The 25,477-nt window shown below is 43.3% G+C and overlaps 1 protein-coding gene and 1 non-coding gene across 3 annotated transcripts; both read left to right on the top strand.

The window, feature by feature from the left end:
* The first annotated feature begins 17,411 nt into the window (after positions 1–17,411).
* On the top strand, positions 17,412–20,932 carry CALHM6 (calcium homeostasis modulator family member 6). Of its 2 annotated transcripts, none has more exons than XM_069599150.1 (2): positions 17,412–19,047; positions 20,369–20,932. In XM_069599150.1, exons 1-2 carry the CDS (start codon positions 18,520–18,522, stop codon positions 20,783–20,785), a joined length of 945 nt encoding a protein of 314 aa, XP_069455251.1. In that variant the 5' UTR covers positions 17,412–18,519; the 3' UTR covers positions 20,786–20,932. The 2 variants fall into 2 exon arrangements, with proteins under 2 accessions (XP_069455251.1, XP_069455252.1); XM_069599151.1 differs by having other exon boundaries at positions 18,438–19,047; positions 20,492–20,932.
* Positions 20,933–24,476: 3,544 nt separating this feature from the next.
* TRNAG-UCC (transfer RNA glycine (anticodon UCC)) lies at positions 24,477–24,549 on the top strand. Its single transcript has one exon. It is a non-coding gene; the product is annotated as a tRNA-Gly (tRNA).
* Positions 24,550–25,477: the final 928 nt, after the last annotated feature.

The following is a 25,477-nucleotide window of genomic DNA, read 5'->3' as shown; positions in this document are numbered from 1 at the left end:
CAGGAAAGCTTCTGAGAGTAGGATTAGCCTCGGAATTAGTCTCTGGTTGAAAACCATCTGGGAAGATCTAATTTTGAAGCCTCTTATCTACCAGATGACCTGTTATGAATAACGCCACCAGGATAGAAGATGGAGAAATGCTCCCATCTGAGTCAGCCCAGCAGCAGTCACCACGGCCAATTAACTCCCGCTGAGTGCCTATGTGTGTCCAGTGCTGGCCTGCCCTGAAATTTAAGCTTCAGATGTCTTGTTTCGTCCTTTTCATTACCTAATTATGAACTCTTATGAATTTCAGTGTAAGTACTGTGGAGTTGAGTATAGACGCTTATCTAAGGAAAGATACATATATTGCAAAAGGGATACGGGGACGTCCCTGGTGGTCCGGTGGTTGGGACTCTGTGCTAACACTGCAGGGGGCACAGGTTTGATCCTGGTCAGGGAACTCAGATCTTGCACAAAGCCCTATAAAATTAGACCATGAGGTCAGAGTGGTAGGAAGCAGGGGCAGATCATGGAAGACTTTGGGGCCCGTGTAAGGACTTAGGTGTTTACTCTGAGAGAACTGAGTAACTACCTTACACATTCCCTACAACAAATAAATCATCTGATGACTCTTTCAGACCATTGAATCCTTGGGGATAATCAACAGAAGGCAAGAGCATGCTGACTCTAAAAAAGAAGTGATGCTTTCTTTTTTACTATAGATGACCATAACCCTGGAACTAAGGAAATGATGAATAAGACCTAATGATAACTGTGGAATTAAAGTCAGATAGGAAGGATGTGAGTGTATGTGTGTGCGTATGTGAGTATGTGTGTATGTGAGTATGTATTCTCTTATCAAGTACATTTTTGATAGTTTGTTTAGCTAGGAGGATATTAACTTGAGAAAACTTGGTTTGGTAAAATAACTGATGCTGGTGAGAAATGGAGCTGTATATTCAGAAGTCACAGATTGCTTTTAAAACTCTGCAGCTCACATTTCAGTGATTCCCCTTGTCAAGTTTTGGGCTCCACACAACCAGTGCCTTCATGTTCATCATCAACATTTTAATAGGTTGGTTTTCATTCAAGAAATATCAAAACATATACTAAGAATGACTACTGTATGTGGGAGTCTTTATGATGCCATGATTAAGAGCTCAGTCACTGGAGGCGAAATACAGCAGACTGGGTGGTGTATAAATAATAAACCTTATTTGTCACAGCTCTGGAGTCTGGGGAGTCCAGGATTAAGATACCATCAATTCAGTGTCTGGAGAGAGCTCACTTCCAGGTTCACAGATGGCTTATTTCCTTGCTGTGTCCTTCACGGTAGAAGAGGCAACAGAGCTGGGGTCTCTTTCATAAGGGCACTTAATCCCATTCATGAGGGCTCTGCTGTCACCTCCCGAAGCCTCAGCCTCCAAACACCATCACATTGGGGGTTAGGTTTCAACATATGAATTTTAGAGGGACACAAACATTCAGTCTATGATACTGTGTTGATGTTCTAGCTCAGCCTCCGCTAAGGAAATGACCTTAAACATCTCTCCAAATCTCAGTTTCAGCATTTTTAAAAAATGCAGAATAATCATAAGTATTTACCTAAATGGTTTTTGTGAGGGTTAACTGAGATCATGCCTAGAAGATGTTCAATAAACATAACTTATTTTTATTATTATAAGGCAATTGGCTAACTGGCTTGGAGAAAAGGAGAGAAATAAGATAACATTTAGTCTCAAGGAATTGGTAAGCAAATAAGTAAACAGTTAACCATAATAGGCTTAGACAGTAAAGAATCCGCCTGCAATGCAGGAGACCCAGTTTGGATCCCTGGACCAGGAAGATCTCCTGGAAAAGGAAATGGCAACCCACTCCAGCATTCTTGCCTGGAGAATCCCATGGACAGAGCAGCCTGGTGGGTTACAGTTCATGGGTTTGCAAAGAGTTGGAGACAACTGAGCAACTAACATCCTCCTCCATCCTACCCATAACAGGAGTAGGAATAAGATATATGATAATAGAAACATAAGCAAAGTGTTTTGAGAAAAAAGAAAATGAATTCTGCCTAGAAATATTTAAAGAAATTGTCGTGAAAAACGATAGTTTAAGGTTTCATAGTGAGTTGGATTCCATTCATCGGGAAGGGACTGAGAAGTCAAGCCTACCAAAAGTGTAATAATCTCCCAGGTCACCTGGAGCCTCCCAGTGAAGCTTCCGTGCATTACATTCCTACTGAGGAGTGCCGCTTAAGAACATGGCAATCAGCATTGAGTCCTAAGGCATTCTCACCCTACCCTACCCCTACCCCTCGAAGTGATAGTTCACGGTTTCTCCATCACAGCTTGCTCCTCTGCAGCATTCTTTTCTTGAACTCAACCTCTTTTGAGGGGTGGTGATTGTGTTTTTCAATGTAATGTTTCATTCTGTGTGTGTAGAATTTTATTTATTTTTTAAACAGTGGCCGCTTAAGAAATATACCATGTTCATGGATCGGAAGAATCAATATAGTGAAAATGAGTATACTACCCAAAGCAATTTACAAATTCAATGCAATCCCTATCAAGCTACCAGCCACATTTTTCACAGAACTAGAACAAATAATTTCAAGATTTGTATGGAAATACAAAAAACCTCGAATAGCCAAAGCAATCTTGAGAAAGAAGAATGGAACTGGAGGAATCAACTTGCCTGACTTCAGGCTCTACTACAAAGCCACAGTCATCAAGACAGTATGGTACTGGCACAAAGACAGACATATAGACCAATGGAACAAAATAGAAAGCCCAGAGATAAATCCACACACATATGGACACCTTATCTTTGACAAAGGAGGCAAGAATATACAATGGAGTAAAGACAATCTCTTTAACAAGTGGTGCTGGGAAAACTGGTCAACCACTTGTAAAAGAATGAAACTCAATCACTTTCTAACACCGCACACAAAAATAAACTCAAAGTGGATTAAAGATCTAAATGTAAGATCAGAAACTATAAAACTCCTAGAGGAGAACATAGGCAAAACACTCTCAGACATAAATCACAGCAGGATCCTCTATGATCCACCTCCCAGAATTCTGGAAATAAAAGCAAAAATAAACAAATGGGATCTAATTAAAATTAAAAGCTTCTGCACAACAAAAGAAAATATAAGCAAGGTGAAAAGACAGCCTTCGGAATGGGAGAAAATAATAGCAAATGAAGCAACTGACAAACAACTAATCTCAAAAATATACAAGCAACTTATGCAGCTCAACTCCAGAAAAATAAACGACCCAATCAAAAAATGGGCCAAAGAACTAAATAGACATTTCTCCAAAGAAGACATACGGATGGCTAACAAACACATGAAAAGATGCTCAACATCACTCATTATTAGAGAAATGCAAATCAAAACCACACTGAGGTACCACATCACACCAGTCAGAATGGCTGCGATCCAAAAATCTGCAAGCAATAAATGCTGGAGAGGGTGTGGAGAAAAGGGAACCCTCCTACACTGTTGGTGGGAATGCAAACTAGTACAGCCACTATGGAGAACAGTGTGGAGATTCCTTAAAAAATTGCAAATAGAACTACCTTATGACCCAGCAATCCCACTGCTGGGCATACACACCGAGGAAACCAGAATTGAAAGAGACACATGTACCCCAATGTTCATCGCAGCACTGTTTATAATAGCCAGGACATGGAAACAACCTAGATGTCCATCAGCAGATGAATGGATAAGAAAGCAGTGGTACATATACACAATGGAGTATTACTCACCTGTTGAAAAGAATTCATTTGAATCAGTTCTGATGAGATGGATGAAACTGGAGCCCATTATACAGAGTGAAGTAAGCCAGAAAGAAAAACACCAATACAGTATACTAACACATATATATGGAATTTAGGAAGATGGCAATGACGACCCTGTATGCAAGACAGGAAAAAAGACACAGATGTGTATAATGGACTTTTGGACTCAGAGGGAGAGGGAGAGGGTGGGATGATTTGGGAGAATGGGAATTCTAACATGTATACTATCATGGAAGAATTGAATCGCCAGTCCATGTCTGACGCAGGGTGCAGCATGCTTGGGGCTGGTGCATGGGGATGAACCAGAGAGATGTTGTGGGGAGGGAGGTGGGAGGGGGGTTCATGTTTGGGAATGCATGTAAGAATTAATGATTTTAAAATTTAAAAAATTAAAAACTAAACCTGAAAAAAAAAAAAGAATCTATCTAATTTAAACCAATGCTGTTAGGGAGACTAGCTCAGAATTCTCCCCAGCGTGTTCACAGTGTCCGGTCCCCTTTTCTCATGTATTAAACAGGACTGTCACAAAGAACCCAATACTCATGCGTGCTGTCGTGTCTGACTCTGCGACCCCACGGACGTAACCCACCAGGCTCCTCTGTCCATGGAATTGTCCAGGCAAGAATACTAGAGTGGGTTGCCATTTCCTTCTCTAGGGGATCTTCCCAACCTAGGGATCAAACGTGCGTCTCTTGTGTCTCCTGCATTGGCAGGTGGATTCTTTACTGATGCGTCACAAATGTTTTATTTTGACATTCATTGTGGGTCAAGACACACCAGTTTATCACATGAATTTTGAAGGGTCGCAGATAGCAGTCCGTAGCATCATCATTCAAAGCATTTAAAATCTACCTGCCCTCCACTCCATCCCACCTGCCTACTGCTACTATATTCTCCAATATATAGTCTCAGATTTCATCAGTCTTCTGACATCGTACCACACACATTAAACAGTGCGAAAGTGAAAGACTCAGCCTTTCCCCTTCACTCAGCTGGTTCTCTTTTCAGTCATTGTCCCGATGTCTTGACTGGAATTTGATTCTATCCCACTTACAAGTTAATAGTTAACCTGTTACTGTGTCATAGACTATGTACTGTCTGTCAGAACATTGGCAATTCATGAATCTTTATGTTATTCTGAGCTGAATGACATGCACAGAAGGAATCAAGTTCTGAACTGAATAAAGCAGGCATGGTGCTGACTTTGCAGTGAGAGCAGAGACATCAAAGTCTGCTTCTCATTCAGTCACTCACTGATTCACCCATTAGCACCACAAATATTTAGTGAACACTGATAATGTTCTGGGTACTACGCTAAGACCCTTGTAAAGAGATAGGGATTAAATCAAGCATGGTCCTTGCCCTCATGAAATGGATAATCTAATGGGGGATTTGAAAGACATCAGTTCAGTTCAGTTCAGTTCAGTTCAGTCGCTCAGTCGTGTTTGACTCTTTGCAACCCCATGAATCGCAACACACCAGGCCTCCCTGTCCATAGCCAAAGACATAACAAATAGGAGGTTACAAAACTGTCATGCATAACAAGGAAACGAATATGAGGCTAAAAATAGTCAAGGGATGGGTGAGGGAATTGAGAGTCTAGTCATGGAAGATCTGGTAGACGTGTCCCATGTTCAGTTCTCTTCGCCTCTAAGGCCTGGGGGAAGACGATACATATTCTTTCCCTTGCAGTTAGGTAAAGCTTTGTGTCTGGTTCTGATCAGATGTTGCTACCAGAACAGGGCATTTCCAGAATAAAAATCATCTTTTCTCATCCTCACTATTTGTCCCATTTCTCCACCTTCCTCTCGTATTCACACATAAGTGAATTACTTAAGGGAGGGATTCTCTTTGTAGCTTAGCTGGGGGCAGCATCTAAAGGGAAAGAACTATTTTTCTGTATTTTATAATTAGATTCTTTAAAGAAGTTTCAGTAGACATGTATGGATGTGAGAGTTCTGTATAAAGAAAGCCAAGCGCCAAGGAATTGCTGCTTTTGAACTGTGGTGTTGGCGAAGACTCTTGAGAGTCCCTTGGACTGCAAGGAGATCCATCCTAAAGGAGATCAGCCCTGGGTGTTCATTGGAAGGACTGATGTTGAAGCTGAAACTCCAATACTTTGGCCACTTGATGCAAAGAGCTGACCCATTTGAAAAGACCCTGATGCTGGGAAAGATTGAGGGCAGGAGGAGAAGGGGACGACAGGATGAGATGGTTGGATGGCATCACTGACTCAATGGACATGAGTCTGGATAAACTCTGGGAGTTGGTGGTGGACAGGGAGGCCTGGTGTGCTGCGGTTCATGGCGTCGCAAGGAGTCGGACACGACTAAGCGACTGAACTGAACTGAAAGAAGTTTCAGTTCCTTTCCTAAAATACGTGGCAATAACAGCAGTCTAGTGGTGGACAGACAGAATGGAAACTGATAATGAAGGCTAGAGAGATGGCGATGCGTCTTATACGGCTGTTGATAAAACTGACTCCTGTATTAACTTGGAAAGAAGATTATGTAGCTTATAAAATGTGACTCTGGGGGGAAAGACTGGAAAACAATCTTTCTAGTGTGTTGGTTGCTACTGGATATGTTTTGGCAAGGCTTTATAACCTCAAAAAAGAACCTGGCTGATTTGTAAGCAGAAATTAATAGGAATAGAGATATTTCACAAAATTGAACTTTGAAAAATCGGAAAACCTGATTGGTAACAGTCTCTATGTACTAAGAGAAAAATTGAGGAAACCTCAAAAGACAAAGTCCATTAAAATAGATCTGGGGAAAGGCCAAACTGAATGGTCTCCACGTCTATTGATAACACCTCTCAGTAAATTAAGCAACTCCAAGGCAAAGATAAAACTAAGATATTCAACAGGATAAAGAGCCGGGACACACATCAAAGTACAATTTTTCTCTAAAAAACATGTTTATTCAGGGTACCTATAATGGCAAGAAAGAGACAGCTTGTCTCTATATCTATAGTCTATACCTTTGTCTATATCTAGAGAGAGAACGGAACAAGAAAGCAAAAAACTATAGTAGATGTGAAAAACATGTTTTGAAAACAACTATGAGCATAGGTATTGACAAATATAGTTTACTGAATTAAAAAAAAAAAAGAAGAAGCTTATGAAAATTTGAGAGACCTTTGAGCCAGAGGAACACAATCCCAACTGGACCTGTGGTCTTCCAACATTGTACAAGCAGCACATGAACTAAGAAAACTTCTCAGCCATCATGGGCAAATGCCCACTAAGTATTTAGCTGAAGACGGTAACAGACCACCTTTCAGAGAGTCAAGTCTTGAGAATGAAATAGCATTTTGCAGTTCCCAGGGTAGGGACCTTTATGGGGTTCGGTGATGGTTTAGTCATCAAGTCTCCAGATCGTGTCCGACTCTCACTTCCTCATGGACTGTAGCCTGCCAGGCTCCTTTGTCCATGGGATTCTCCAGGCAAGAACACTGGGGTGGGTTGCCATTTCCTTCTCCAGGGGATCTTCCTGACCCAGGGATCGAAGCCGAGTCTCCTGCATTCCAGGTGGATTCTTCACCGACTGGGCTACCCGGGAAGCCCTAGTTTTTGCCCAGAGGTAATTAAGAATTAAAAAAATAGGTCAGTTGGTGGCTGCTGCTCACTTCCATTTTGCCCTTTCAGAATGGCGCGTTTCCTGCTGTTGTCCTGACCTTGTTCCTTCACTAGGCATTGACTATGGGAAACAGGTTAATCTATTTAGTTCACAGTCTGAGGACCAAAGGGGTCACATGAAGACCTGATGTAGAGATTGTCACACACTACCCAGAGATTCTGGATTGTGAGCTCCATGTCATGACTGGTTTGGACTTTCAGTTTTTTTGGGGGTGGGGGTGGGGGGGGGAAGAAGGTTAGTGAGTTTCAGCCACCCACCCGCCTCCTTTCCTCTCCACCCACCTTTCCCGCCTGCCTTGTCTCTGTCCCAACAGTGGGAAGAATACTCTACAGAGCACAGCTGGAGCCTTGTCTGAATGAGGCAGATGGCTCTTTCCCTTCTGTATCCCCCAGGGCGGGACAGACGCCACCCAATCCCGTCTTCACCAGGTCTTTTCCTTTTATCCTCCTACTGATTTCTGACATTTTTCAATTCTCAAATACTCAGTTCTTCATCTTCCGTATTCTTGCATCACAGTCAGTTTCTCACTAGGATTTATTACTTTGGGCAATAAGAGGTGAGTTATTAGGATTCCAGGTTCAGGGATCAGCCCTTAATATGAGCCTTGTGTGCAAAGAGAGAAAGAGTGAAAAAGCCTCTTCCCAGACTTGTTCCTTAGACCTTCTCATTTCATTAAGACATTTTATATTAGTATTTTTTAATTGTTGAAATAACATATGCATGTTAAGAAATGTGATACTATATATATCTTTCACTTTTTTCTGTATTTTTACGCAAACGGATTGATTGTATGACAAGCAGTGTTTTTGCTTGCCTTTTTCAATTACCATGCCTACTCTGTCTTTTCAACCATATCAGCACATACAGATCCGTCTCAATCATATGAATCTTCTCCGTATTCTATTATATAGATGCCCGTAATTTACATAAATAGTCTACAACTGAAGCTCACCTTGATTGTGAATGTTTTAAATATGCAGCGTATTTCACATGGTTTATCCTTTTAGGGAAGATCTTTCACAACAGTTTAAGTTCTCCAATGAGTTGTTAAATAATTTTTTTTTTTTTTGCAAAAGCATAAAGGGGTTTATTACTAGCTCGAGCCAGGACCCATGTTTCATCCAGCACAGTGGAATCAGACAAAGGCCCTGAGCTCTGAATTACATATACTTTTATACAGACGGTTCTTTGTTTTTGTAACAGCATAGCTGATTGGTTAAACTCGCACCCTATCTGGATTGGCTCAGGTCTGGCGTGGGCGGGGGGGGGGCTACGGGGATTTTTTCTGATTGGTCGAGCTACACTGCCTGCGGGAATTCCCAGAGCCTCAGCTTTTCTCAGGCCTAGCCCGCCCCTTAGAGCCTGTCCTGGCTTCAGTTTGGTCCTAACATTCCCCCCTGTCTTTTTATCTTTGAGAGGAATCTTCCTCTCCATTCTGAGACACTGCCTGATATTGTTGCCTCAGTACCATTACCTGAACGGTACTGATTTGTTTCTTTTATAAAGGTTATCAATTTATTTAAAATACATGGGCCAAAAGTTAGAATGAGTAGGAGTATAATGAGCGGTCCGAGTAGGGTAGAAATTAGTGTTGTTAACCACAGGGACTGTTGGAACCAGGACTCAAATTAATTTTGAGACATTTTTTTCTCTCTCTCTCTCTTTTTTTTTTTTTGATTAGCCCCATTTTTTATCTTGGCCAGGGACTCCCTGATTACCCCTGAGTGATTTATATAAAAACAACTTTTTTCTCCCAACACAACACATAAGCCCCCTGAGAGACTTCATACTCAAGTTATTTTTTGGGAATTGGGGAGGAGGTCTCTTTCTTCTGTAATTTCTTCCTGCTGTGCATGGGTGTAGGCCTGCCTAGCAGAGCAGAAGTCTCTCTACCTGATCTAAGTTGGGGTTTTTCACATCTGAAACCAGCTTTTACCCTTGTAGTTGCAGCAATTTAGTTGGCTCCTCTCAGAGATGAAATAGACAAGGGCCAAACAAGAGACCTAACAGGATGGTCATCTCTGGTCCCTGGAAACAGAAGGCAACATTTGGGGTGAGGGTTACAGGGTTTGTGACCCTTTCTGATTGGTTGGTGGTGAGGCAACAGAGCAGTGCTCCAAGAATCTTGTGTTTAGTCTGAAGTCACCATCTTCTACCTGGGTGGGGGCTCAAAGACATTGCTATGCATATTTCTCTGAGTAGGAACCAGGACTCTGTCTGGAGGCTGTACCAGCCTTTGATAGTTTTTGGTTTTGTATCCCCTCCCTACCCTGATCAACAACTGTTTGAATCTATGCCTTGGAGTTCAGGGAAGGCCAAGGAGGCTGAACAAAGTCTATATCCTACAGACAAGAAAAAGAGAACACAGAGCAGATCTGTACTCCAGAGCCCCACAGAATCTCGCTCAGTTTTAATTTTACGGAACTAGGCAACAATGACTATGATAACTTCCTGTCAAAATGGGGCATAGGACTGCCCCAGCTTGGAACACTACAAGCTCTAATCTGAAAGTACACCCATAACATCACCTAGTTATTTTCCAGGATATCTGAACCATAGCTACTCTATTTTGACTTTTAATTGTAAAATATTTTTTAATAGCCAAATCAGAGTTTACTGTTAATGACAGTGTTTTTCTAGATATGAGAAGATGCAAGAATTGGGACTCATAAAATCTTTTCCTGAAAAGATCTAACTATCTGATGGCCTGTTTTGCCAGTTTTTTTTCAGAGCACAGAATGCCTCATTTCTGATTTTTACCCTGAACTCCTTTCAGGGGCATTGAAAGTCAGCAGTTGCAGCGGCCATGATTTAATCTTTGTAGATGCAGATGGCGAGTGTCAGTCTTCAGTTGGCAGAGCCCCTTTTTGCTCATAAACTTGACCATGATTATGAGGGGGGCACGTCATGACCATTTTATCCCAGGGTGCTGAGAGTGTCCATTTTCAGGTAAACAGGCCACTCAATGTGCTGTTACTGGACTAGGCCATGAAACAGTATCTAAAATTCTCTGGACCACCTGTCTTACTAGCTTTTTGGTCCAGGAAAATATTTCCTCTTGTTGCTTCTTGCCATATCTAGAGTTACACTGTTACCATCATTGATCTCATACGGGACTATATATTATTCTATTAGAGGCCTCACACACATACAGTGTAAGAAACAGCAATTTTGTAAAACAGGTGAAATACAAATAACATAGCCAGCAGTATTAGTAAAGCCACAAGTAAGACTTATGTTAAGAACTTCCATTAGATGTAGCCCAGTATATCTTCAGGTTATCTGACTTAGTCTGCCCTGTAGAGTCTTTATCTTCCAGGGAAATTATATATTGGCACCATCTATAAGGAACATAGCCCAGTTTTTTTTTTAGTGTCACTAGACTGATTATCTTTAGTATGATTTGATTTTTTAAGTAAATTTTTTCAGGGCCAACCAGTTAAAGTCTGGTAATAGAGAAATTTACCAAGATAAGCCAGAACTAGACACAGGTTATTGGCCACAAATCCAACAATTGGATTGATTTTGAAACTAGCATAGGATCAGGCCTATGATAGAAAAGCATTTGACTTATATGCAAAGGCCTAAGAAGTCAAGAAAACATAAATGATCCTACGAATCAGGTCCAGCATCTTGGGGAAGCTGTCTACCTCTGATCTCGTCGTCTTCTCATCCTGGTGTAGTGTAGTTTCTCTGGTCGGGGCACTCTGGCCAGTTGTCCGCGTCAGGAGGAGACCAGGGACAAAAGGGTCCCAGTTGCGGCCACTGGGTCTGGTCCATTGGCAGGCAAGCTGGCCCCTGAGTACCCTGAGTAGTCAGGATGTCAGTCTCGGTGAAGAATAATCCCACCAGAGTCACCATCTGTTGCAGGAAGAGGGACCCCTTCCAGGGCCCGAAACTGGGCTCTTGCCTAACACTCGGAAATGAATTGTCCGAAGAGACGTATGTGCTGACAAAGCAAGAGATTTTATTGGGAAAGGGCACCTGGGTGGAGAGCAGCAGGGTAAGGAAACCCAGGAGAACTGCTCTGCCGCCTGACTCCTTAAATAATTTTTTGAGATTTTTGAGGTTTTGCAATATGACATTTATACTTTGAAGAAGCACAAATTTCCCCCTATTAAGTTACTTTCATTTTCTTTATCCTAATCCTTTAATCTTGTTACTCATTATTATTATTATCTTTGAAAATCCAAATCTTTGGTCATATTTCATAAACTAGCAAGCCAAATTTGAGTTAGGGGAACTGAGCTTGTGGTAAAGCAAAGTATCAATGACCATTGGCAGTGAACTTTATCCCAGGTTAAAATCACCTCTAAAATAGCTATCTGAGTCTATGAGGAAACACAGTTGAATGTATGTTTACCAGGATTCCTAATAGTTGAAGGTCTTAAGAACCTTGGAAGGAAAACCAGGACTTTAATAGCTTTTTATGGTATCAGATGATGGTGATGATGGTGACAACAAAGACTGGCTACACCTAGGTCCTCAGAATTAACATAATCAGTTACCATAAGAAAAAAAATTGGAGGGATCACAGAATACTTAAACTTTTGTGATAGGTTTAGGAAATTCATGTTAAAAAAAGGGGAAACTATCCATTAAAAGGTATTTGAAATGTCATGGGATTGCTACTTAACAAATGACAGTCCTGTACTAAGGAGGAGGTCTGGTCTTTCCTTCTTTCTGCTTCATAACTTCCAGAGGAAGAACTTTAATAGACACTCAAAAATCTTATAATAACACATCCCAAATTTTCAAATACATTTCTTAACATAAAAAATATATTCCACATGCAGAAATGTATAGGCTAAGAATGTCAGACTTTCTGCATTTACTTGTTGTTTTGGTTTGTAAAAGTAATCTCATTTATGTGTGTATTTTCAGCTGTGTTGGGTCTTTTTTGCTGATTGGGCCGGCTTTTCTCTAGCTGCGGTTCTCACCTCAGTGGTTTCTCTTGTTGCTGAGCACAGGCTCTAGGGTGTGCGGGCTGCAGTAGCTGTGGTTCCCAGGCTCTAGGGTGCAGGCTCAACAGTTGTGGTGCACGGGCTTAGTTGCTCCCTGGCAAGTGGGATCTTCCTGGAACAGGGATCAAACCCATGTCTCCTGCATTGGCAGGAGGATTCTTTACCACTGAGCCACAAGGGAAGCCCCAACGTGTCATTTTGGCATCTAAAGTTGTATCTTGCACATTGCAGACCTTAATTTGATCTTACTCTTGGTCTTGTGGCCAGGACTGACACTTTGATAGAATCTAGCACTCATCTCACACGCTAGTAAAGTAATACTCAAACTTTCCAAGCCAGGCTTCAGCAATACGTGAACCATGAACTTCCTGATGTTCAAGCTGGTTTTTGAAAAGGCAGAGGAACCAGAGATCAAATTGCCAACATCCGCTGGATCATGGAAAAAGCAGGAGAGTTCCAGAAGAACATCTATTTCTGCTTCATTGACTATGCCAAAGCCTTTGACTGTGTGGATCACAATAAACTGTGGAAAATTCTGAAAGAGATGGGAATACCAGACCACCTGACCTGCCTCTTGAGAAATCTGTATGCAGGTCAGGAAGCAACAGTTAGAAGTGGACATGGAACAACAGACTGGTTCCAAATAGGAAAAGGAGTACGTCAAGGCTGTATATTGTCACCCTGCTTATTTAACTTCTATGCAGAGTACATCATGAGAAACGCTGGACTGGAAGAAACACAGGCTGGAATCAAGATTGCCGGGAGAAATACCAATAACCTCAGATATGCAGATGACACCACCCTTATGGCAGAAAGTAAAGAGGAACTCAAAAGCCTCTTGATGAAAGTAAAAGAGGAGAGTGAAAAAGTTGGCTTAAAGCTCAACATTCAGAAAACGAAGATCGTGGCATTAGGTCCCATCACTTCATGGGAAATAGATGGGGAAACAGTGGAAACAGTGTCAGACTTTATTTTTGGGGGTTCCAAAATCACTGCAGATGGTGATTGCAGCCATGAAATTAAAGGACGCTTACTCCTTGGAAGGAAAGTTATGACCAACCTAGATAGCATATTCAAAAGCAGAGACATTACTTTGCCAACTAAGGTCCATCTAGTAAAGGCTATGGTTTTTCCAGTGGTCATGTATGGATGTGAGAGTTGGACTGTGAAGAATGCTGAGTGCCAAAGAATTGATGCGTTTGAACTGTGGTGTTGGAGAAGACTCTTGAGAGTCCCTTGAACTGCAAGGAGATCCAACCAGTCCATTCTGAAGGAGATCAACCCTGGGATTTCTTTGGAAGGAATCATGCTAAAGCTAAAGCTGAAGCTCCAGTACTTTGGCCACCTCATGCGAAGAGTTAACTCATTGGAAAAGACCTTGATGCTGGGAGGGATTGGGGGCAGGAGAAGAAGGGGACAACAGAGGATAAGATGGCTCGATGGCATCACTGACTCAATGGACCTGAGTCTGAATGAACTCCGGGAATTGGTGATGGACAGGGAGGACTGGCATGCTGCGATTCATGGGGTCACAAAGAGTCGGACACGACTGAACGACTGAATTGAACTGAGCAGGTGTATCCATGGATGGAGGACCCTGGTGGGCTGCAGTCCATGGGGTCGCCAAGAGTCGGGCACGACTGAGCGACTTCACTTTCGCTTTTCACTTTCATGCATTGAAGAAGGAAATGGCAACCCACTCCAGTGTTCTTGCCTGGAGAATCCCAGAGACAGAGGAGCCTAGTGGGCTGCCGTCTATGCGGTTGCACAGAGTCAGACACGGCTGAAGCGACTTAGCAGCAGCAGCAGCAGCAGCAGTTGTATTCCAAGCAGGACCATACAATCAGCTTAAGTTCTCATGAGTGCTACAGAGAATAATGTTTGAGATCCAGCTCACTTAAGGATGACTGTAAAGAACTCTCAGATGCACAGTGTGAATGTGCCTTTTCTTTCAAGAGTTTCTCTTGCTTTCTTTTCTGAGAAATGTTTTATGGTCTCTGAAACTGAGAAATGTTTTGTGGTCTCTGAAACCCATGTTTGACACTGGTAATGACAGTGCTGAGAAACAAAGTACTACAGTTAACAAAACAGAACAAAACTCATAGCCACTGGCTTTTCACTGTGTTTAACATGAGAATCTCTCACTCACATTCTTAAAAGTTAAATAAATTGGTGCTAAATTATAGATTTTCAAAATTATAAAGGTCGTTCATGGCTTCCCAAGTGGCTCAGTGGTAAAGAAGCCACATGCCAATGTAGGAGACTCAGGAGATGTGGGTTTGATCCCTGGATTGGGAAGATCCCCTGGAGGAGGAAATGACAACTCACTCCAATATTCTTGCCTGGGAAATCCCATGGACAGAGGAGCCTGTCAGGCTACAGTCTACAGGGTCACAAAGAGTCGGACACAACTGAGCACACACCACAACAACAAAGGTCTTTCAGATATTATTCAGGGTAGTCTTAGAGAAAATTCTTGCATCTTCTTGAATTACTATTTACTCTACGTGCTCTAAGGGCTGAACTAAGCAATGTCCTCTCAGAATAGAGCTGGGTATAAAGGCTGGACAATCTTCAATAGACCCAGAACTAGAACTGCCCACTGTTGCAGGGGTGGTGGGGTGCATGTCTGGGTACTAGACTCAAATGCAGGGGCTGGGAGGAAAGTCAGGCTGGCAGGCAGTAGCTGGACTCTAATAGTTATGGAAGCGCAAGTTGCTCAGTCGTGTCTGACTGTTGCGACCCCATGGACTGTACAGTGCATGGAATTCTCTAGGCCAGAATACTGGAGTGGGTAGCCTTTCCCCCCTCCAGGGGATCTTCCCAACCCAGGGATCGAACCCAGGTCTCCCGCATTGTAGGCAGATTCTTTACCAGCTGAGCCATAAGGGAAGCCCAAGAATACTGGAGTGGGTAGCCTATCCTTTCTCCAGCGGATCTTCCCGCCCTGGGAATCGAACCCGGGTCTCTTACATGGCAGGCAGATTCTTTACCAACTGAGCTAATAGTTATGGAAACTTGTAATAAGTACAGAATGATCATCTTACCTGGGAGATCTGTGATTGAGGGCGCGCAGTGGTGGCAACCCCAGCAGGTGGTGTCTGGAGACACAAGCTGACAGGATAATAGGTGAGGATGCAGGTCAGTCTGTACGTTTCAGGGCGGGATTGTAAACTGCATACTCTGGTCTACAAAGCCCCTAAATGGCCTTCCACCTGAAGCTCTGCCTTCCTTCTCACCCTCTGTGCCCCCATTACTCTGACTGTCTTTCTAACCACAGAATACTAAGCTCCTTTACACACAGAGCCTTTGGCATTCCCATTTCTGCTTAAATGTCCTCCCCACATAGAGGCTTTCTTAGCACACTCTGCAGCACATGATTCCATTTTAACTACCTGCATCACTTGAGAACTTTCCCTCTAACTATCTATATCCTCTCCACTAGAACACAAGCTCAGCGAAAGCAGGGTATGTGTTCGTCTTGTTCCTTGTTGTGAACAATAATACCCGCTACTTTTACAGGTACTAGCATATACTGGATGCTTATTAAATATTTAAATGAGTGATTGCATCAGCAAATGAACTAATTAATACATTGGTTAACGAATTACTCAACTTGAAATAGGGGACTGCCAAGACAAAAGTTTCTGTAACCAAAAATATTTGAAACCAAATCCTTGACAGGAAAGGTAAGAAGAGGAAAACTGTCTCCAGATGCAGAAGTCTTAGTAAATGAAGGGAATGAAAACAGACAGCAGGACTGAGGTGATGGAAGAGGTCATGCTAAATAGCTTGAGTCTTGATGGAGAATAAGACTTCTAATAAGAATATTAGACATGGTGGAAAAACCCAGGTTTCGATGCAGTAATGGGAGAATGCCAGCCCTCCCTCTTATTTTGATAAATGTGGGGGAATAAATACATCTCATTCAAGAGAATGAGAGGGTATGTTTTAGTTTGGTTACTATTAAGAGGGATATGGATAAAGCCATCTACACAAAAGTGTTGACAGAGTGGCATTTCTTCATGACGGTATGTGAAAATCGAGGAAGGGGAGACAACATCTCAGAGGAGTGTGCTGGCAGTGAAGGCACCACCAGTAAGAGGAGTGTTCAGTAACCCAAAGGATAAGGGAAGGAAGCTTTTCTGCAGATGCGGGATTACAGAGATGACTGTCATAGCAGAAGTGATTTGCTGTAAACACGCAACTTAGATGCAAGTTTACACAGAACCTGGCAGTACCTGGTCGAACCTCAGAGAAGAGGCCCCATTTGCCCAGCGTCACACAAAGGACCTTGATCTGGGGACAGCTTCTTAACACTCACACAGAGAGAATAGTTTTTCATCACAATGCTGGGGAATAGTGGTTTTGTGCCAGGCACTGGTGGTGGGAGATAGCTAAAAAGGCAAGTTGGACTAAGAATAGGGTGTTTCCTGCCTTCTCTGCAACAATTCACTCGGCTCTCTAGGCTACTTATTCTTCCCAGAAAAAATAAGGCAAGCCTAGTGGATGGGCTTGAGCAGCAACAAGTTCACTCTGACCTGCCCACCCAGACTCTATATCCATGCACCCTCCTTGAGGTGAAATGGACAACCGAGGGCACAGCGATTTTCTGAAGGTAGTCACTGAATACAATCCTTGGTCTAAAATGGAGCATTCATTTGGATTCTTAAATACTACACAGCTATTTGTTGTCTCTTCCTTAAGTTGCAATGAGAAAGATAATCTCTCACACTGGGCATCCATTAATAGGCACACCCTGCGTATCAAAGCGCTTTATGGATGCTACTCACTTTCTCAACAATCTCACACTGTCAGCACTATATTCTGTTTTTACAAATGAGCATGGTGAATCTTAGAGAAGATAACGTATTAAATACCACGCACACACACAAAGTGCACCTGACTTCAAAACCCATGTTCTTTCAAGTACACCTCACGTCACTCTAGAGCCACGCAGAGTAAGGCTCAGTTTCACGGAAGTGGTTTTAGCTTGTTAGAGGAATGCTGCTCTGAGCAAATTGCAAGTGGAGGAAACAACACGTTAGATAGGGGTAGTTGCCGTTTGAAGTGTTTTTGGTTCAGCTAGTGTTTTCTGAACAGCCAGTACCCCGCTCCTCTGCTGATCAATTTGGTGGCCCCTGGGTAAGGATTTGATACACTTCTATGTACTGCCAGTGTGAGGACGTACCTGAGTGGGGAGAAAAAGAGGCAGAAGTCAATACAGTATATTCAGGGTAATGTCCTGTAGGAGATCAGGGGGAGGAGAGAAAAGTGGCAGTTTTGTTCAGAAGGGGGACAGGAAGGAGGCAGAGAATCATGGATATCCTGGAATCTGAGCGAGGCTTTGTTGCAATTCAGTTTATGTAAAAGACACTGGACATTTGCCCTTGAATAATGTTTCCTGTAAATCATGGAGGTTTGTGGGGATGTCTTGTTGTTGCTGGTAATTGCTGCATCTTATTGGGAGTTGGTTTAGAAGCCAGGGTGGCTGCAGTAGAGGAAAAGCTGGTGTTTTCCCCAGTTTACTCAAGTAAAATGTATTCTTTCCATCGGGGGACTGTCCCCCGATCATTAAGGAATTGTTAAGGGACTGCTGCTGCTCCTGCTAAGTTGCTTCAGTCGTGTCCGACTCTGTGCGACCCCATAGACGGCAGCGCACCAGGCTCCACAGTCCCTGGGATTCTCCAGGCAAGAACACTGGAGTGGGTTGCCATTTCCTTCTCCAAGGGACTGCAGAGTCCCCCGATCATTAAGGGATCATTAAGGGAAAGGAAAGTCCCTGGTTCCTTGTCAGTTTGGAGGAAACTAAAGTTACACTGGAACAGGCCCTATCTTCCCTCAGTCAGAGTTCTTCAATTGAGGGATAAACGTCACCAACGTGCCTGCTTCTGGAAAGGGGTGGGCACTGGGGAAGTCGGCGGCTGTGTGCTTTGATCTGCCACAATTAGTCGGGTTGAAATAAGAAAGTGAAAGCTCAGGACACCCTGAGAAACCCTCTTGCCTTTTTTGGAAGGTGCTACTTAGCGAGGTAGGGAAAACCCCAGATGCCCCAAATCATTTGAGGAGCTGGGAGGCGAAGAGGCAGAAGCAGCCGAGCCTTGTGCACAGTGCCCTGGGGCAGGAGACCCATGGAGAAGTTTCGGGAGGTGTTGACCTTGCACCTCAAACACCGCAACGCTCTGGGCTACTGCCTGGTGAGCCTGCTGACGGTGGGCGGGGAGCGCATCTTCTCCAGCGCGGTCTTCCAGTGCCCGTGCAGCGCCGCCTGGAACCTGCCCTACGGCCTGGTCTTCCTGCTGGTGCCGGCGCTGGCGCTCTTCCTTCTGGGCTGCATGCTGAACGGGAGCACCTGGCGCGTGCTGACCGGCTGCTGCTCTCGGGGCTGCTGCGCGGGGCTGCGCAAGGCCTGGGTGTGCTTGAACATCAGCGTCTCCGCCTTGGTGGCGCCGCTCATCTGGGTGTCCATGGCGCTGCTCGGGGGCACCTTCTACGAGTGCGCTGCCAGCGGGACCAAGTTAGCGGTACGGTGGCTGTGCGGGAACTCCACCTCGAGCTGCTCCGCCCAGCTGCCGCTGGTGCCCTGCCAGCAGGCCCAGGCGCCCGACATGAAGCAGCTGCAGAAGGAGCTGCAGAGGAAGCTCACGGCACAGTCGCAGGTCGGGCGCCCACGCAGGATGCGGTCTGGGGGTCGGAGAGGCACTGGCTTCTGCGGGGCGGACGGGGAGGTAGAAATGCGTGCCCTTGCTCCTGACACCGAAGGCAAGCTAACTAGAATGGCTGTTGGCTTCAAATGAGCCGACAGGCAAACCTATCTATCATCTATCTTCCCAGGGCTTCCCAGGTGGCGCTGGTGGTAAAGTGCCCATGCAGGAGACCCAAGAGATGAGGGTTCCATCCTTGGAGAAGGAAATGGCAACCCTCTCTCGTCTTCCTACCTTGAGTGTCCCATGGACAGAGGAACCTGGCGGGTTACAGTCCATAGGGGGCAAAGAGTCAGACACGACTGAAATGACTGACCAGAGCACGTCATCTTTCTTTCTTTTTTTTTTTTCCTGTCTCTCTCTCTCCCTACCCCTTCCCTCCCTCCTTCCCTGTCTTCCCCTCTGTTTCTTTCGTCTGGGTGCTATTTCTCTTTTTTTCCCCCTTAATTGGAGTATAGTTGACTTACAATATTGTATTAGTTTCAGTCTTACCTATGTGTGTGTTCAGAGTCTCTTCCCTTATGAAAGTGGAAGTGAAGTAGCTCAGTCGTGTCCGACTCTTAGGGACCTAATGGACTGTAGCCTACCAGGCTCCTCTGTCCATGGAATTTTCCAGGTAAGGGTACTGGAGTGGGTAGCCATTTCCTTCTCCAAGGAAAATCTTCCCAACCCAGGGGTTGAACCCGTGTCTCCTGCATTGTGGGCAGACACTTTACCATCTGAGACCCCTGGGAAGCCCATTATAGGTTTTTATAAAAAACTGAGTATAACTAATGAAAGGAGGAAGGCACTGGGGCACTCTGTTGTGTCAGGCATCTGCTCTGTGCCCCACACCGGACACCTTGCTGGGTCCTTTATCTCTATTGTTATTCTCTTTTGTCTTAACAGTGGGTACACTGAGTCCAGGTCTGGCTGACTTTAAAGCCATCACCCCACACTGCTTCTGGGCTTGTAAAGCTCAGAAGTTCTTGGAAATGAATACCTGTTTCAGTGGATTTTCTGAAATTCCACATTTTGAGTTCCAGGGATTCCACATATAAGCTCCTCCGTGGATCCTTGACATGACTTGGAAAATGTCTTGTCAAGCAAGCAGTTCTACTGAGGGGTGGGGAGAGGGGTTACTGCCGCTTCTTTCTCTTAAGTGAATAAGACCTAACTGTTGCTTGTTCATCATCTTAACTCTGAGTAGCCCAAATTTTACCTGTTGATTTAACAGGTTTTAGCTTTTAACTTTTTTTTAACTGACTAAAACACTGTTTTTTTGTGTTTACCTAAGATATTAGGCTGGAGCCTGATAGCAATTGTTATCATCGTCCTCCTGTTTTTTACATCAATCAATCGACACTGCTCTCCAATTAGTTACATGCAGCTGAAATTTTGGGAAATCTATTTGCAACAGGAGCAGCAGATTTTTAAAAGTCAAGCCACAGAACATGCAACGCAACTGGCAAAGGAAAATGTCAAATGTTTCTTTGAGTGCTCACATCCACAGGAATGCAAAACTCCAAGTATTGAAGACTGGCAGAAGATTTCATCACTATATACTTTCATTCCAAAGGAGCAGTACTACAGTAATGCACAAATACGTGAACAAAAACAGAAGAATCAAAGTAGCACATCTCAAGAATATGCAATGGTTCCTGGTCCTGGCTTTGCAGATTCATCTGATATGAACAGCACTACAGACTTATGACCTTGTTAATGAATGGGAAAAGAAAGCTCTTCTGAATTATTGATGCCTTTAAAAAAATAAATGTGGGTATTGTTTATGACTCCTCTGTTTGGTCTTCCAAGTTATGGAAACATAGAATATTAAATAAAATAGAAATTTAGAACTTTATCTTTTTATTATTTTATTTAAAAAGTAAGCAAGGTTAAATGGTTCACTTAGTGTGACAGTTCAGTTCAGATCAGTCTCTCAGTTGTGTCTGACTCTTTGTGACCCCATGAACCACAGCACACCAGGCCTCCCTGTCCATCACCAACTCCCGGAGTTTACCCAAACTCATGTCCATTGAGTTGGTGATGCCATCCAACCATCTCATCCTCTGTCGTCCCCTTCTCCTCTTGCCCTCAGTCTTTCCCAGCATCAGGGTCTTTTCAAATGAGTCAGCTCTTTGCATCAGCTGGCCAAAGTATTGGAGGTTCAGCTTCAACATCAGTCCTTCCAATGAACACCCAGGACTGATCTCCTTTAGGATGGACAATTTGGATCTCCTTATTGTCCAAGGGACTCTCAAGAGTCTTCTCCAACACCACAGTTCAAAAGCATCAATTCTTTGGTGCTCAGCTTTCTTTATAGTCCAGCTCACATCCATATATGACCACTGGAAAAACCATAGCCTTGACTAGATGGACCTTTGTTGGCAAAGTGTGTCTCTGCTTTTGAATATGCTGTCTAGGTTGGTCATAACCTTCCTTCCAAAGAGTAAGCGTCTTTTAATTTCATGGCTGCAATCACCATCTGCAGTGATTTTGGAAGCCCCAAAAATAAAGTCAGCCACTGTTTCCACTGTTTCCCCATCTATTTGCCATGAAGTGATGGGACTGGAGGCCATGATCTTCGTTTTCTGAATGTTGAGCTTTAAGCCAACTTTTTCACTCTCCTCTTTTACTTTCATCAAGAGACCCTGGAACTAAATCAGAATATTTATATCCCTAGCCCATATGCTATAATGCTGCTTTCAAATAAAACAATTTAGTAGCAAAAACAGCAAAGTAACAATTGAACATCATACCTTTCTTTAAGGTATCTGATGTTAATTTCAAGTTCACTTTCGTGCAGACAACACATTGTTAGGGTCTTTAAAATACTGGCATTTAAAAAGCAAAAGTAATTGAGCATGGCTCATATTTAGCCCTTCTTCCTCTTTTGGCAGAGCCTTGCTTCAGCTTCTATTTGCCTCTTGTAGCATAGAGGCCATTATTTAGTACTGGTCAGCATAACGGGATATTCTGTTGTTGCGAGTTACATATTGCAAGAAAGTTGGCAGCAGAAACTGCACGATCCATTTTTTTTCTATTCCCTACTGAATAATTTTGAAAATCATATGTCTACTTTCATTTCTGCTTCATTTGAAAATTTCTTTAGCATATTCTTCTCTTCAATATTTTTTCTGGCCTATCATTTATACACATGTATAATACTATATTCAGTTGTATCATATGATTTCCATTTTATTGACTTATGCTCCACGTTCTCTTGTATGGTCTTTAATATTACTGAGAAAGTATATATGCTTAAGATAAAATTGATAATAATAGAGAACTGTGTGAAAGAAAAAGTGACATTACCTCATTCCTCGGCCATATGTTCTTCCCAGAAAAAGCTGTGCATTTTGTGTGTACATGAGCATTATCTCTTGCTATAAATGTGATTCTGCAGCTTTTTCACATAAAATATCATTGTTCCATGTGTATATATACATAGCAATTTACCTCCTGAAAAATTACTGCGTAGCATTCTACTGAGTAGTAGGAAATGATTTCTTTTTTGTTAAAAAAAGAATGTGCATGCTCATGCACACGTTCACACAGTACACAGAGCTGAGCACAGGGCTTCCTTGGTGGCTGGGTGGTAGAGACTCTGACTGCCAGTGCAGGAGACACGGGTTTGATCCCTGATCCAAGAAGGTTCCGTGTGCTGCAGAGCAACTAATCCTGTGCACTACAACTACCAAGCCTGTGCTCTAGAGCCTGGGAGCCGTAACCCCTGAAGCCCGCGCACCCTGGAGCCCAAGCTCCACGACAGGAAAAGCCACCACAACGAGAAGCCCACACACCACAATTAGAGAACAGTCCCCGCTCACTGCAACGAGAGAAACGTCAGGGCAGCGGCAAAGACCCAGCACAGCCAAAATAAATACCTATGTATATACTTAAAGAGAAGCACCAAATTGTCAAAATTAGTCAATTCTGAGGACTAATAATGGGTCAGGGGATTCTTTTAAACCTCATGCACTTTTGATCTTTGGATTTTTAATTACTAAATATTAACGGTATGATTAGGAAAGATTAAAAAGAACCCTTATTACTGGTGCAGGGCTTTATAGTCAATAAAGAAGTTTTGCATCTTTCACTTCATTTGATTTTCAAGAGTTTGTGGAATACCCATGAAACACATCACTCACGCTTGGTTGTTTAGTCGCTAGGTTGTGTCTGAATCCCGTCTGTCCATGGGATTCTCCAGGCAAGAATACTGGAATGGGTCACATTTTCCTTCTCTAGAGGATCTTCCTGACCAGGGGTCAAACCTGCATCTCCTGCGTTAGCTGGTGCATTCTTTATCAGTGAGCCACCAGGGAAGCCCCTCACTCACACTTACAAGTAAGAAATTGAAGGTTGGAGAGGTCACATTACTAGTCCAAGGTCCCATGGTAGAACTGAAGCTAGGGGCCTGATCCTCTCTGGATCATGTGTTTCAAAGTGGCTGCTTGGCTGTGTTTATTACTAGGTTAGATTCTCACCCCCACCCTCATTTTAAACCCATGAGTCCTGGTGGGCAGAAAAGATACAGATGTCCTTAGTGACCCCCAGGAGTTTTCATCTCATCCAGAAAGTTGGCGACTCTTGATACCTAAGGCCACTTTGAACAAACATCATGTGATCAGGACACAGCAGTTATTTCATGGTGGGAATACAGTCACCCCTATTCCAATGGATACATCACTCCTCTGACCCTGACTCCGAACAGGCTGTGTCATGGACTCAAGAAGCATTTCTATACTCAATGTATACTTTTTTGCTGGCTCACCAGATGGTCCTTCATAATCATGATGGCTTTATGCTGCTCTAAAGCCTTAACCTCAGAAGAGATGCAGACACGGCTGCTATTAATATTTGCCGAAAAACAACCATGTTGTTCTGAGAGATGATTCCACAATATATTGAGTACTGGTAAGACGATACAACTTACAGAGCATAAGATGAGGCATGTTCTTTCTGTTCCAGCCAAAGCCATGGACAGTAACATCAATACTCAGTGAACTGTTTACAGAGGCAAGGATCCAGGAAAGCTTCTGAGAGTAGAGTTAGCCTCAGAATTAGTCTCTGGTTGAAAACCATCTGGGAAGATTTAATTTTGAAGCCTCTTATCTACCAGGTGACCTGTTATGAATAACTCCACCAGGATAGAAGATGGAGAAATGCTCTCATCTGAGTCAGCCCAGCAACAGTCACCACTGCCGATTTTGTCAGCAGCAAACTCCCACGGAGTGCCTATGTGTGTCCAGTGCTGGCCTGAAATTTAAGCTTCAGTTGTCTTGTTTCATCCTTTTCATTACCTGATTATGAACTCTTATGAATTTCAGTGTAAGTACTGTGGAGTTGAGTATAGACGCTTATCTAAGGAAAGATACATATATTGCAAAAGGGATACGGGGACGTCCCTGGTGGTCCAGTGGTTAGGACTCTGCGCTTCCACTGCAGGGGGCACAGGTTTGATCCCTGGTCAGGGAACTCAGATCTTGCACGAAGCCCTATAAAATTAGACCATGAGGTCAGAGTGGTAAGGAAGCAGGGGCAGATCATGGAAGACTTTGGGGCCAGTGTCAGGACTTCTGTGTTTACTCTGAATGAACTGAGTAACTACCGTACACATTCCCTACAACAAATAAATCATCTGATGACTCTTTCAGACCATTGAATCCTTGGGGATAATCAACAGAAGGCAAGAGCATGCTGACTCTAAAAAAGAAGCGATGCTTTCTTTTTGACTATAGGTGACCATAACCCTGGAACTAAGGAAATGATGAATAAGACCTAATGATACTATGGAATTAAAGTCAGATAGGAAGGATGTGAGTGTATGTGTGTGTGTATGTGAGTATGTGTGTATGTGAGTATGTATTCTCTTATCAAGCACATTTTTGATAGTTTGTTTAGCTAGGAGGATATTAACTTGAGAAAACTTGGTTTGGTAAAATAACTGATACTGGTGAGAAATGGAGCTGTATATTCAGAAGTCACAGATTGCTTTTAAAACTCTGCAGCTCACATTTCAGTGATTCTCCTTGTCAAGTTTTGGCCTCCACACAACCAGTGCCTTCATGTTCATCATCAACATTTTAATAGATTGGTTTTCACTCAAGAAATATCAAAACATATACTGAGAATAACTACTGAATGTGGGAGTCTTTATGATGCCATGATTAAGAGCTCAGTCACTGGAGGCGAAATACAGCAGACTGGGTGGTGTATAAATAATAAACCTTATTTGTCACAGCTCTGGAGTCTGGGGAGTCCAGGATTAAGGTACCATCAATTCAGTGTCTGGAGAGAGCTCACTTCCAGGTTCACAGATGCCTTATTTCCTTGCTGTGTCCTACACGGTGGAAGAGGCAACAGAGCTGGGGTCTCTTTCATAAGCGCACTTAATCCCATTCAT

The sequence above is a fragment of the Ovis canadensis genome, chromosome 8 (genome assembly GCF_042477335.2).
Source record: "Ovis canadensis isolate MfBH-ARS-UI-01 breed Bighorn chromosome 8, ARS-UI_OviCan_v2, whole genome shotgun sequence".
NCBI classification, from domain to species: Eukaryota; Metazoa; Chordata; class Mammalia; order Artiodactyla; family Bovidae; genus Ovis; species Ovis canadensis.
This window is presented reverse-complemented; position numbering and strand designations above follow the sequence as displayed.

What these genes read in the sequence shown, in the direction of transcription:
- CALHM6 (XM_069599150.1), top strand. Translation starts at nt 18,520, where the DNA reads ATGGAGAAGTTTCGGGAGGTGTTGACCTTGCACCTCAAACACCGCAAC. An exon ending in AGCTCACGGCACAGTCGCAG is followed by an intron (nt 19,048 to 20,368) that starts GTCGGGCGCCCA and finishes TGTTTACCTAAG; the next exon opens with ATATTAGGCTGGAGCCTGAT.